At 37.6% G+C, this 14,587-nt stretch overlaps 1 protein-coding gene across 10 annotated transcripts in view; it reads right to left on the minus strand.

The window, feature by feature from the left end:
* EPS8 (EGFR pathway substrate 8, signaling adaptor) overlaps positions 1-14,587 on the minus strand; it is a 134,101-nt gene continuing 119,514 nt past the window's right edge. For all 10 annotated transcript variants that reach the window (XM_080562218.1, XM_080562216.1, XM_080562219.1 and 7 more), the window contains 4 exons: positions 11,269-11,506; positions 7,684-7,864; positions 7,122-7,251; positions 1-1,433 (listed from right to left, as the gene is read on the minus strand). In XM_080562218.1, the coding sequence (XP_080418344.1) occupies positions 1,320-1,433; positions 7,122-7,251; positions 7,684-7,864; positions 11,269-11,506 (663 nt within the window). In that variant the 3' untranslated portion in view covers positions 1-1,319. The remainder of the gene's footprint in view (positions 1,434-7,121; positions 7,252-7,683; positions 7,865-11,268; positions 11,507-14,587) is intronic.

Genomic DNA, 14,587 nt, shown 5'->3' on the forward strand with positions numbered 1-14,587 from the left:
TTTGTAAGGACATTTACAATAAATGGCACTAAACACCTTTATTAAGATTTTAATTTCTTTTATGAAAAAATGAATAGGATTCTTTTTTTCCTTCTATGCAGAAGAAGAGCAAACTAATGGCAAAAATCAAGAACACTTTCTTATTTCAATACCATCTTTGCAGCCATAAAGATACAACTATTTAACAGACAAGAAATACTGTTTATTGCAGACTAAGCTGATTCATGTGAAAAAGGCACTATGTAACTTAATCAACCAGATGATTAAATTTGTCTAAATTAAGTGATATTATATATCATATATAATACATATATTATATATAAAATCACAAAACCATGTGAAGTAACAGAATATTTTTGTGAAAAAAATCATTGCATCTTCAAAAATAATATTTGCTGAAAAGGATGTTTTCTTTTCTCCCACTTTTGCCTCCAGGAATCCAATTTTCCAAAACATTAAATCTATAATGGAACAATAGCTTTTTACATATGGAAAACTGACATCTGGGATCAACACATAAAGTCTAGATTATACACTGTTCTTTTAACAGGTTAAGTTACAAACAAAAAATGCAAGTATATTTTTAAAAAAAAGTAACGCAAATTGTTTCTTAGCTACCAACAGCAGATCTGATCCCCTCTTTGAGCTGAGTTGTATTACTATTTTCTGTTCATTCCTTCTTGTGCAATATTATGGTTCATTATGAGTGAAGTATTGATAAAATCAAAGTACAGAGTATTATTTTGCTATAAACACCATCATTAGTAATAAAACATTTCGGGAGTGATGCAAGAAAGATTCAGTCTATGCTGGGCTGCTGTTCATGCCCTAAACGTTTCCTCTTTGATTGCTGGCATCAATGACTTAACTAAACATCGTGCAGCTGAATGCATGACAAGAAAGACTGAGCCAAAAAGACAAGAGTTGCAAAGCTGGCAATGGAATTCAGAACTGTATTATTACTGAAGGGTTCATATGCTTTTTATTGCTATCTCAGCTTTTCTAGGATGGATCAAAAACAAAGCCACATTCCAGTTTATCTGTCATGGAATGGTTAAAGCCAAGGCCCATCTTTGGGTGTAAGTGACTCAAGTCCTAATAGTTTCACCTGTCAGGAACTTCCATTGGATTTCTCAGCTGTTAATTTTTAATGATGGGAAGCCAGCAGCAGGTTCTTCTGGGGAGACTACTGTAAGTTTTCTTTATGGTGGCTAGTTATGTTTACGCTGTATTAAGACATTGCCCTTCACTGCTTCCTAAAGCAAAGCTGGATGGTATAATGCTATGGACAATGGAATTAAAGAAAAGAGGAAAGACTTTTAGTGACTGCTTCCTTCATCAAAGGACTCCACACCTGAATCTGAGGCAGCTGCGCTGATTTTTTCTTGTCTTCTTCTCATAATTTCTTGCAGTTCTGAACTACCACTGTTAGCCTATAAACAAATAAAAAAAAGAAAAACAGTTAATTTGAGTTTTTACACAGGATGAAGTTCTACTGACAGGGTTTTATTAATGTTTGAACAAGTTAAACACACCTTGCAGCTCCAAAACAAAAATGCACTAAGAATCTGGTTAAATAACATTGGGAATATGAAAGGATTTACACTATTCTTAAATGTGGACCAGAAAAGAGCCTGCAGACTGTTAAAAGTGCCAGCTTGACTTTTAACACTGCTGAGCATTTTTACTTCTCATGTGAGCCCCCATGTGTTGGATATTTAAGAGGTGAAATATAGCATCAGTAAATACAAAGTTAAAGTCCAACAGGTTTGCTAGGATTCCACCCTTGAGTACTTAAAAATCAGGACAATCATATTTAGAAATTAAAGCACATAAACTCATGCGGTTTTAGATTTATGTCAACACAAAATTCATGCGTGCACATGGGTTTGCACAGCCAATCCTAAATAAGGATTCGGATAGCTAATCTAAGCAACCCAAATTACACAAGGCTCCATCATGGCTTTGCTGTTAAGAGATGCACAGTCTTCAAACTCAGAACAGAGCAATAAGAACTGAATCATATTAGTGTATTAGCAATAGTGTTACCTGAGAACAATATTGTAGCTTTATGTCCTGGTTCCAGTTAGGACAGAGTTAATTTTCCTCATAGTAGCTGGTAGGGTGCTATGTTTTGGATTAGGATGAGAAGAGGGCTGATAACATGCTGATGTTTTAATTGTTGCAGAGCAGTGCTTACACCAAGCCAAGGACTTTTCGGCTTCTCGCTCTGTCCTGCCAGCGAGCAGGCTGGGGGTGCAGCAGGAGCTGGGAGGGGACAGACCCAGGACAGCTGACCCAAACTGGCCAAAGGGGTATTCCATACCATCTGACGTCATGCTAAACAATATATAGGGGTGGCTGGCCGGGGTGGGGGGCCGGCTGCTCGGGGATAGGCTGGGCATCGGTCAGCGGGTGGTGAGCAATTGCATTGTGCATCACTTGTTTCTTGCACATTATTATTATTAATACTATTATCATTATCACTATTATTATTGTTGTTATTATTATATTCCTGTCTTAATAAACTGTCTTTATCTCAACTCACCGGCTTCACTTTCCCGTTTCTCTCCCCCATCCCAGAGAGGGAGGGGGGGAGGGTGAGCGAACGGCTGTGTGGTGTTTAGCTGCCAGCCGGGTTAAACCACAACACTTTATTTCACATTTAGAGTGAAATAAAAAAGAAAAAGGTTCTTCTGAGCTACTGGCAAACGGATTTTTTTGTCAATGTAAATGAAGTTATTAACAAGGCTAGGACACATCCAGTAGAGCAGAACTTTCCAAAGCATGCATGACTTTGAATAAGGCTAGAGAATTATAAAGCAAGATCCATAACAGCTACTGTGTTATTTGCCTGTAACATGACCTTCCAAGCTTCAACGCTAGCTTCCGAAATATCCTCTCGATAAGGAAGCAGAAACTGTTTTTGAAATTTGTAAAACAAATTTCAGGACAGTTATGGGGAAAAATCCTTCCATTGATTCTTCAGCTTCTTCAAAATCCTTCAACTCTTAAAATTTATCTCATGACATAAAGTTTAATTTAGATTTATCCTGTTAGATCCATTACAATGCATAATCTGATACTATTACCTGGCAGACAGGTTGAGCATCTACAGGGAGAGGGGCTTGTCCTAGCTAAATTACTATTGCTCTCTTCCCTTCTCCCTGGGTGGAAGGACAAAGCAAAGGGCATATAACTGACTCCTTGAAGGTGAGAGGGCACTTGTATTTGTCTTAATTCATCTTGTTCTTGCCCATTTGGTTTCAGATACAGAGCAGTAGTCACCCATTACTGAAATCATGCATAAAAAATGTTAGTAAGTACCTGGCAACGTGCTTTATCAAAGGTCATAAAGAAATATATATTCTGCAAAGGACTGAGCAGCCAAGGCTGAAACAGTTTACCTTCCTGATACCATCAGTAACAGCATGACTGATGGGCTTGAAATGCTGCTCAACTAAACAAACTGCAATATATCATGTGGCCCAACACAACAGGCACATCCTGCTGAGACAGTGTACAACATAGCTAAGTAGCCTAGGGCTGTTTTGGGGAATACAATTTTTGGAACAGACCGCTAGACCTTGGCTTCTGATCTACCCAACTTAGTCCCTAACCAGATCATGAGGTATCAGTAAGCCCCATCATTCAATCCCACTTCTACCTCTGTGTTTTTCCTTTTACCTAGGTGCAAAAGAGAATAGGCTATTTTTCCAGGCAATTTGATACACATACTAGATAAAAAACTATTTTGAAGTGTGCCCATGCTTTCCACTGATGGAATAGGAAAATAACAGTAATGTAGACCTGAAATTTTTGTCATGTCTAGAGATGACAAAGGTGGTGTTCAGGATATTCTATCTCTATGCTTATCTTCTGATTAATGTTTTTCAACACCAGAACTTGAAATGCTTAACAAAGGTTGAGGAAACGCACACAAAAAAATTCATAATAACTTTACAATGAAAAAGTAAATTCATACAGCTGACTAGCCAGGTTGCTAAAATGCCCTATATGTTGCATAGAAAGTGAACTGAAACTCTCTGGAGCAACCTCAGCTCCTCAGAGGGGTAATCTGATCAGTACAACATGTGGTGCATCCTATCTTTCATCTTCCTGAGATGCTGCTGCTGCCACCACCATATCTTCTGACAGGAAAGAAGTGTTTGGCCCTGGCTATGGCCAGCTCCCTGCTGTCTGACATGCTGTTCTCGCACAGTTTTCCTTCTGCTTTTGCTTGGCCAGGCCTAGAAAGCTATTAAATGTCAAATACCTTCCCCATATTCACAGTCTGTTCCTTGGTCATGATTATACAGGTACAGCACAAAACTTCCTTTGATGTTTTATACTCCATTTTGATTCAGGATTGAATGGAGTTACCATGAAAGTAAAGTAAAAAAAAATGAAGTAATGGTACCTATTCATTTTTTTTCCCTCAAAAAGGTAAAATTACTAAATTCCAGTAATGATTAGAACTGGAATTCCAATTTTAAAATACTAAATTCTTCTGCCTGAGGTAGAAGAACCTAAAAAATAATATGAATAACAAATTAAAAAAAATGCAGCTGCATAAAGGTGAAGATCTGTTTGTCAGTATTGGGGACTGCAGACCCAAATCAGAGAGGCAGAGATTGTATGAATTGAGGTGGTATGAATCAAGAAAAATTTGTGGAAGATCCTGGGGAGAAATAGCAAGCAAAGACAAGGCAGGGAGTTCTGTAACGCTAAACAATGCATGGGTTTGTTCTGACTCCAGCTATTACTGTTATTTATGCTTAGCACCCAGGACATTTACAGAAATATGATGGCACAAGTACTACAGAAAGGATGTTGGAGCTACAAAACTTCATGAAAAGTCACTTTTAGGACAAGTTGTCACTTGTAGGACAATTGCTGTGGTCAAGCCCATAATCTAGTAACTACTTATAAAAAGCATTCAGTTATGCTTGATTGTACAACAGGTACAACAGGTATGTGTGCACTTAAATACTTCTGTAATTAGAAACATTTCTAGTTTGAGCAGTAAAACACAACCTTATTTGGAAGACACAAGCTCATGTATGCTGGGTAACATGTAGACATTTTGGCTATGACTGATGGTACTCATTCCTACAGATTCTTTTAAACATGGATAGCCTTCCTGAAACCTGTGACATGAAATACTGTATGGACAAAAAGCAAGATGTGTGTACATGTGCTGTGCAATGCAGCACACAAGCTAAAGCAATCAGGAATTGCTTCAGTTCTGAATTCATCAGTTAAACCTCAAACAGTTGAAGCAGAAATAAGGATTTGCACTACATTTTCACTAACGAAGTCCAACAACCTTGCTAAACTCTCAGGAACTGTTTATTAACACTTGTAGAGCATTTATTAGACGTTTCAACTGCTCAGTTTCCTGCAAAATAAGCCTAACTGAGGCAAGCAGAGAAACAGCACAGAGGAAAGAAGGACAGACCTCTACAGTCCTGTGGATCTCTGGTTTTCAACTTGACTTCCACCAGAAAGGTGACGAGTGCTTTCTTAGATATAGAAGCTGAAACCCACATACATGCCTAGCATAATCATGAAGTTAGCTTTACACCCTACTAGGACATCAATCAAGTCCTCTGGCAGGACACACAGTTCTTAAAAGGAAATGTTCTTTCAGGTGCCATGTTAAAACTCTTATTTCTTTTATCTCCTCCAACAAGTCAGCATCTCTGAAGTACAGATTACATTTCTCTTTTAATGACATTCTGAAACACATTTGTAAGAATCATTCTATTTAAGAAAAATGAAAATAAGCCCTATTTTAAAGTTTTAAACCATAACATATTTACTTATGATGATATGGGTATAAAATTGTTTTTAAGCTATTTTAATAAGCATTTTCTTGTTTGTACTTCCATTTCAGTAAACAAGGCCTTCTTTATGAAACTGAAGATTGCTGACATTCCAGAAAAGTTGAAGAATACACATATATCTTCACTAGGAAGTGATGGATTGCATTGGACTGTAGTGACATATTCTTAAGAGTAAAAGTGAAAAATTTCTCCACTCCTCTCACAGGAAAAAAGGGTTTGAAGATAGGAATAAAGAAAGTTTAACAGTGTTAGAAAGCAATTCTTTCTATTCTACACTAATCAGTAAACCGTAAAATATGCATAATTTTAAACTTATTTTTAAAAATAGGCCTGGCAGTTAAATCTTCAAATCAAGCAAGTTAGTCCTAGTTTTGTGAGGGGAGAAAGAGATATTTTAATATTTTTTCATGATTTTATTTTAAACAGGATGTGAAGATTATAGCTTCTTTGTGGGCTAGTCTCAGCTCCAGATATTATCTAGTCCATTTCTCCATTTACCACAGCAAGATTAAAATAAAAAATACTAGTATTTTCATGATTTTAAATTGATAAGCATTCTCCATAGCACAACTCTATAGCAAAGATTTTAAGGTGTGTAAGGAACAATACCACTGCAATTAAAGAAAACTGTTGCAGAGCAATGAATACAGAAGCACTGTATATTTATCTATGGCTCAGTAATTCTGCTATCATAGCGTCAAATGTGTTTTGCTACTCTTAGGATCCACCAATAAAGATGCCCCAACTTTTGACCTGAAAGACCATGAGATTCAACAGTGTGCGCTCACTCTGTCGCTTTCACACACCTAATAAATCAAATCTCCTCTATGCAGATAGTGCAAAACTGACAGATCGCCACCAAAAGTACCTGGAGAACCTGTTTGTCCATGTATTGGGCTGAGCAAGAAGCAGAAAGAAAGGCATTTCATGCTCTCCTCTTGTTTTCCCTAAAGTCCCTTTTGGCTCATTTGTCTTCTTGTAACTGTAGGGAGCCTGACTACAACACTCGACCTCTTTTGCTTGAGTACCACTGTACACTTTTTCTAACACTTTGTGGACTCTTTTAGAAGAGGGCAGAGGTTCCACCTGGTCTTTTTGAGGAATGCTGTTTCAATGCATTTATACCAAATAACCCAGGTAAAAAAATGCATATCAATGTGATGGGAACTGCATGAAGAGCTATTTACTTCTATACATTCAAAAATGGTGACTCAAATCCTATTTCTCAGATATCAGCAAGCCAGTATTAGGCCTAAGAAGGGTTATACATACCTCCAAAGCAGACTTTTGTACCGTAATTTGGCTGTAGACTCTAGACCCTTCTGGGCAAACAGTCTTCAGTTCGTCTTTATTGAGGGAGAAAAGCTGCGCACCCGTCAGCACACCAAGGCTGTTAACAGTCCTGAGGTCACAAGAAGGAGCGAGCAAGAAATAAGCAAAAATACAATGGGCTAAAGGGAAGAAGGAGGTTCTCTTCATCCCTCACTAGAGCAGAGCTACCAAATCAAGTCAAAACTGCAAACAAAAGGACTCTTGAAGTCAATTCAGCACCTGTCATAGCCAGTACCTTTTGGTGAAGGCTAATGTGCACTTTTTTTTTTCCCAAAATATATCTATATATCTATAACCATGTAGAAATATATACAAATATATATATGCACTCATATGTATATAAATATATATTTGCTAAAACAAATAATATTTTCCAAGAGTGCAGCTGACATGTCTTGATTTTCAGAAAGCTGCTTGATTTTAAAAAGCAGGCAGACCATACACAACTTACTGACAGGAAAATCATTTTTAGAAGCTTTCTTACATTTTTCCTCAAACTTACACAGGGTTGAATCCTTTGGACTGCAACCACGCTTTCACATCATCAGGAGAAGAGTCATAAGTGATGTTCACTACCGGGATGTTTGGCCGTGGCACGTGGAACTTCCTCTGGGCAGCGCTGCGGCCTATGGTGAGCCGGTGAACAAGTTCATCCTGCACCTCCTCCATCTGGGATTTCCTGCCTAGAGAGAGAAGTGCCCCACAGAAATTATTCTCAAGGGTGCTTTACCAAGGCCAGGTTATTTCTTACACTTTAACTTTTACACTTTTCACTTTAAATCTTAAACATTTTTTTTTCTTTAAAGATTTACTCAATGGCTCTAATTGAGTTATTATTTCCCTTGATCCCCTGGGAAGATTTCAATATTCCTAATCCCTTTGCAAAACAAAACAAGCTAAATAAACATATTCAAGTGAGACCCTAGAAAGAAGAGAGAAACTTGACGTTGCAGAAGTATGCAGAGCAGTCTAGCCCTCAAGCTGCACAGGAAAATGGGTACAGAGTGTTGTTCAATTGCCATAGTTTGAGTTTCTTCCAACAGAAATATGATATTTAAAAAATGAAAACAAAAACAAGAACAGAAGGAAGAAAATAAGATTCTTTCCACTGTGGAAAGTTTATTACTTTATTGCTCAAGTTTTTGGTGCAAATCAATGTAGGCAAAAAAAATTTCACTGCTACTGAAGCATACCACCTTACAGCTAACACATTAGTAGAGTAATAAAATTTTTCAAGGGATTTTAAGAAAAGACCACAAAAGATAATTTGAATTTACTTCAAGCCTCAGCAGTGCAGCGATGGTTGGCTGACACAATGTCATGCTTCAATTTAAAAATAACAACAAAATAAGTAGCTGTCTGTCATATCAGAGACATTGGAACTGGGGCAAGAACTTTTTATTATTATTATTATTTATTTTTTAATTAAAACCAAATTATACAAATTTGCTTTCCCACAGAACCCCTTTGTCTGATGCATTCAGTTTTATGGCTGGCCACTAACAGACAACAAACTGAAATGCTTTTCATTCATTTCACAAAATCAATTATGATGATACTGACTTCTTTTAATGCATAAAAAATGTTCTGTGGATGATTTCACAAAAAATAGGTAGAACCTGGAAGGGTGTAAATATCTTCTCAGGCACAGAACATAATGATTTAACACCCTTAACCTCTCCATGCAGTAACTCTGGTCTTATTACAAAAATACTTTGACATGCAACTTTAAGTGAACTTGAAAATTCTCAGGATTTCCTTGTTTTTAGTTTCCTTTATTCAACATTCACATTTTCACACAGAAAGAGTAACTACATCATCTTCTCTGATGCATTCAGGTGGCAAAAGTCATTCTTTTCCTCCTGTTACACTGATAGGAACAGAGGAAAAAGACACAGCACCATATGGAAAAACTGTAAGATATTAAAATTTTTCATTCTCTTTTTTCCTTTTATATTCTCCCAACACTTTTCCAAGGATCTACCTCTCTAGCCAGTTGGATCAATAAAAACAAGGCTTTTTTTTTTTTTTTAAATAAAACCACCAAAAGAAGAAAAATCCTCATCTTAACCATTTTCTTTTTCTTTTCATAAAATAGCCCCAGGCTGAAAGTGGACAAAGTATCTCTAGCAAAGTATTTGAGGCATTCAGACCCCATCAGTAATTTTTTTCCAGAGTGTGAATTGGAAGCTAAAATGACATGTGCTCAGTGGTACGTGAAGGTCTGAGAGGGGATATATGAATAAAACCTTTAGGCAATGTTAATGAAGCATGCACCAGTTATTTTCCCCAAACAGGAAGACAGAAAGAAAATTGCTATCGTCCTTCTATTTACACAGACTTTGAAAGACTTAGGTTTTATCCACACCAAGACTATATCAGAAGATAAATATTCAGCTGTTAGGTAACAGATCCTTACTATTGTTAGATACATTACCATAAACATACAAAATACACTCAGTATCTAGTGCTCGGTACCCTGATCTTTGCAGGGTGAGGTGGGTGCTCAGGAAGCAGCTGCAAAGCAAGAGCTGCCCATTACTGTCACAGAAGCAGTTATTTTCCAAGGACTCTGAGGCACCTGAAGTCCATTGAGTGGGTTTGAGTTAAAGCCCCCGGTGAGGGCACGAATCTCAGGCATGCCCCCTGGCCTCACTGGAACCTAAGGGTGACACAGAACATGTCTTGTAACCACTTGGTCCACACCTCTTTTATAACTGTTCTGGTTTCTGTTTTTTTTGTTTGTTTGTTATTGTTGTTTGTTTGTTATTGTTGTTGTTTGTTTGTTTTTTAAAGTGTCAAATCACCCAACAGAGGACAAGGGCAGAAGCAGGCCCTACTGCTTCTTTGGGAAGCTGCAGCAAAGCACATTCCTCCTGCAAGGCTCATCTCCAGTTATAATTACAAGCTTTAAAGTCTGTTGCATGAAAAAACTGAAAACGTCCCAGAGCCTTCCTGAGTTTAGAGCTTAGGAGAGAGCTGGTCTACCTCCAGGCAATGCCAGAGCAGGCATATCCAAGCAGGCATGCTTCCCATCCACTGGTGATGGGGGGGAAAGAAGCCCTCTTCAGAAAGGATTACACTCAGTTCCAGTTTTTAGCTCAAGTGGAAGTGGGATTTTCTGATAAGGCAGGGGACTGGAAAAGCTGTCAACTCCTGAACTGCAAAAGCTCATTATTTTAACAGCTACTGTTTTAGTAGCTATAGCAAATGCTTGCGTAAAAGTTTCAGTTATTTTTAAGCTAGGTAATTTCAGTGCTTAAAGTACATTTAGGAGATAAGTTATTGGCTGATTAAATAAGTTATTTTAACCAAACTGCTTTTTAGTTGATACACAGTAGGAGCTTCAGCAGCAGCCATGTTTTAAAATTACAGGGATGTCTAAAGCAGATTATTTCATGACTGCCACACACTGCTGGATGCAGGTTACCATGTTTTTCCAGCTAAAGAGTTATGGATTACATTCTCTCATCCTCCTGAGACAAGGACACACTAATTTGTTCAGTGGCCCACCAGTTGCTGTTGCTTTGACCAAGCTGAGAGGTCCTAATTATAAAAGACAAGACTCCTACAACACCATCGCAGCATGGTTTCTATGCATCAGCCAGACCTGTAAGTCCTGTTGCAGGCCTTGGATACATGTTTCAGAAAGGTACAAATTCCCTAGAAACATGGATGACCACTAATGGAAGTGTAAAAACAGTCTAACTGGTTTCAAAAGCGATTTGGATTGTAATGCACTAGCGATGATGCATTGCAGGCAGGCAATATACATTAGCCAGAATATCAGCATAGGCATTTACAGTGTTGAAAACCACAGACTGAAGATCGTAAGTAGTCATAAAGGGAGAGGATGTACTGCTGTTTTAGGACTAGCGTAAGTGCAGAAGTGTTTTGCTCCTACTTACCATCATATTTGTATAGAGAACACTGTACTTAGAAAATCAGTATTTTAAATAGGGGGTTAAAGCTAAATATATCATAAACATTTATCTGAAACACAAGGTTTTCAGGGATTCAAGGATTAAGCAAAAGATGTAGGGATGGTAGAAGTAATTTTTTTTTCTTGCTTCTTAGACAAACTTACGATCCACAGGAACTTGTTTGTTCCTCTGGCTGTCTCGTGCAACACTACCACCGCTGTCGCTAGAGGTGCTGCTTTGGCGGCTGATGGTTGCTGGCGCCTTGGGCACAGGAACCGGTATAGGTGCTGGTGTGCTTGGAGGGAGGGGGACAGCTGCGGGGACAGGAGCAGGCGTTGGAGGCGGCGAAGGAGTAGCAGGAACTGGATCAGGTTGTTTTGCGGCATAGTCTGTCCTTTGTTTCTGAAAAGATGCAGAGACTTGGTTCAACAACAAAACTTGGACAAGAAGTTGGACAAACTCAGGCTTCTGAAGAAAAAGCTGAGGTGCTTTGTACCAACTGATTTCATTTACTGCACAAAAACATCCAACTTGCCAGAAACAGTTTCAAAATTTGCCAGAGCTTGATTTGGTATCATTGTCAGACATAAAACTCAGAACAATCACATCACATGAAATGCATTTATTTCTTTCAAACAGATGATTTCTATAAATAAAATAGTTTTAAAATTCTGAACTTTATTATCTGGCACTTTTGAACAGCTTCCAAAATTTTTGAATTGTTGGGAGTTTATCAGTATAAAAACATATGTTTTATAGAAGTTATGTTAAAAATAGTGAAAAATGAACATGTCCAGCCACACCTAAGCCTGACTAATGATTTAACTTATGAACGTCACCAAAGTTGGAATAACACATTGTTTCTTGAGCTGCAGACACTTTTTAAGAGGTTCCTGCTCCTCCTACCTATTCAGTAGTGCCATTTCAACTATTTGTATGAGCACCAACAAGCCACCTCAATGCAACAATGCAATTAAACAAACTCCACAATTCTTGGAATAAATTCACCCCAAAACTTTTCTAACAGCATGCAAATTATCTTGCTGTTAATAGCTAGCTGGCAGATGCCTCAAAATAATTTGGGGGAATAATTTCTTCTCTCCTTTGCCTTTAGAATGGTGCCAGTTACGGGAAGAGACATGCATATTCGCAAAGTAGTCCCAACGACAGACAAGCCCAGAAGCTTGTAACTAGCTTATGTTACTTTTTTCTTTCCAACAATTCCAATTTCACAGCTCACTGTTTTAACACTGCTCCTTCTCTGCAGTTTTAGACTAACACAGCTTGAAAGTTTAATATTAAAATTTGCTTGCTCAGTACTGATGTCTCATTTCTTAGTTATGAGAAGTCTGCTTATTTTGGTATGAAAATAGATGAATACATTCCCCAGACTCATTGTTCCATCCTGAAATAAAATTTGCTATTTCCTTAGAGGCTGAGGGTTTATGGCAGATCAAGTAGAGAAATATTTGTAGGAGCCATATGTTAGAAACTGAACAGCACATCACTGCCCTGTCAACAAGCAAACCTTTATAAAATGTCAACAACTGCCCTTATACAGTAATCCTCCACTTGGTGCATCTAACTGATGGGCGAGGCATTCTGTAGCGAGTGTGAACTGGGATTGTAAACACTAAGCACTGCAGGGTTACACCAACCAAAAATCTATCCCATCAGGTTCTATAAAGCCTAGGAAAAAAAATGTATTTTGCTTCCCTTAGATCATTTTTCACTTAAACTGTAGTAGTCAGCTACTGAAGCAAACATATGTCCTACAATACATTCTCCATTAAACCTTTTCAGTTTCTGTTCTTAGCATTTAAAAAGCGTTCATATGGACCATTTTGTGTTCATCTTGTGCAGTGCACAGTGGAGACATTTAAAAAAAAAAATCATATAGCTGACTTTTCAGTATTCTACTATTTTGATGTGAAGACAATAAAACACTTTTTTAAATAAAATCTCAAATGCCAAAAAAAAGTGAAACGTGGAATATAAGAGAACAAGCAGAATGTTGTATATTTAAGAAATTTACATAGAGATTTACTATGATATATCCAAAATTATGTTAATGAATTTAAGAATTTCACAGATTTTAAAATATTCTAACAATATAAATAAAATCTACCTTTTGTTCACAGATTCATATTTCTAAGACTACTATCCCCACAATATACCACCATGCACGTCCCTGACCTTCTTAACCAACATGCAAAGAAAAAGCACCACTCTTTATGGTAGAGAGGATTCATTACAAACTAATGCATCAGCTGCGTATCACCACAGTCACAATCCAGAAGTGATAGCAAAACATCACATATAGCTCTCAACAGATGATACTAATGTAGGTTCTGAAACATGTAATCACAAACTGCAATCACAAGCCTCATCAAAACAACTTACTGCATGCTAGAGTGAAAATAACTAATCTGGAAACATCACTCAAATTCTAAATTTAAAGACGAAACAACATTGAAATACACTTCAATTTTTGCTGAACACTGCACAAAAGCCAATTATACACTTGAATCAATTTAACATTTTTTTTTTTTGACCACTTCTTTCTTTAATTCCAGATATTCTGAGGACATCCACAGATTCATCCCATCACTTCTATTCATTGCTACAAAGAAAACAAGCATGCACTATGGAATTTGGTAACTACATCATCTAAAAGAGTCATTTTTGAGGTTCAAATCAGAATAGTAATTTTGTTACCTCTGAAAGCTCTCCCAGCAATTGCTGTGAGGAAAATGGAGTAAATCATACCAAAGAGTATTGTTAGTAAGGTAAAAAGTAACCGCCTCACGCATCTCCTGAAATTTTACACACACTAGCAATTTAAAAACAAAACAACATCAGTGCTAATAATTACCTCTTCTTACTCACTAAGCAAGTCATATAATGAGCTATTCTCATTTTTTTCTTTTGGACCATGAATGGAGTACTGGCTACTTCAACACACATATGTGAAGCCATATCAGCAATGAGATCTTTTCAAAGCACCTATCCAGACAGACAGAAACTTTGGAATAGATTAAAAAAAAAAAAAAAAAAAAAAAGATGAATGTGTATCTGTGACGATGCGAATGATGTCACAACTGTAGAATACTGAGAATTAAATCAGAACAGGTATGGGAAAAAAAGCTTATTTACTGGAGTTTAAAAATATTGAGTAGCTTACAAAACAAGGTAAAGATTGCTGCTGGCAGACATAGAATCATGCAGTCATATCATACCTTGAGTTGGGAGGGACCCACAAGAATCATCGAGTCCCATTCCTGGGTCCACACAGAACCACCCAAAAACCAGACCCTATGTCTTAGAGCGTTGCCTAAACGCTTCTTGAACGCTGCCGCGACCACTTCCCAGGGTAGCCTGTTCCAGTGCCTGACCACCCTTTCGGTGCAGAACCTTTTCTTGACAGCTAACCTGAACCTCCCCTGTTGCAGCTCCATACTGTTCCCTTGGGTCCTATTGCTG

Source organism: Anser brachyrhynchus (assembly GCF_964034855.1).
Source record: "Anser brachyrhynchus genome assembly, chromosome: 1".
In the NCBI taxonomy this organism is placed as follows: domain Eukaryota; kingdom Metazoa; phylum Chordata; class Aves; order Anseriformes; family Anatidae; genus Anser; species Anser brachyrhynchus.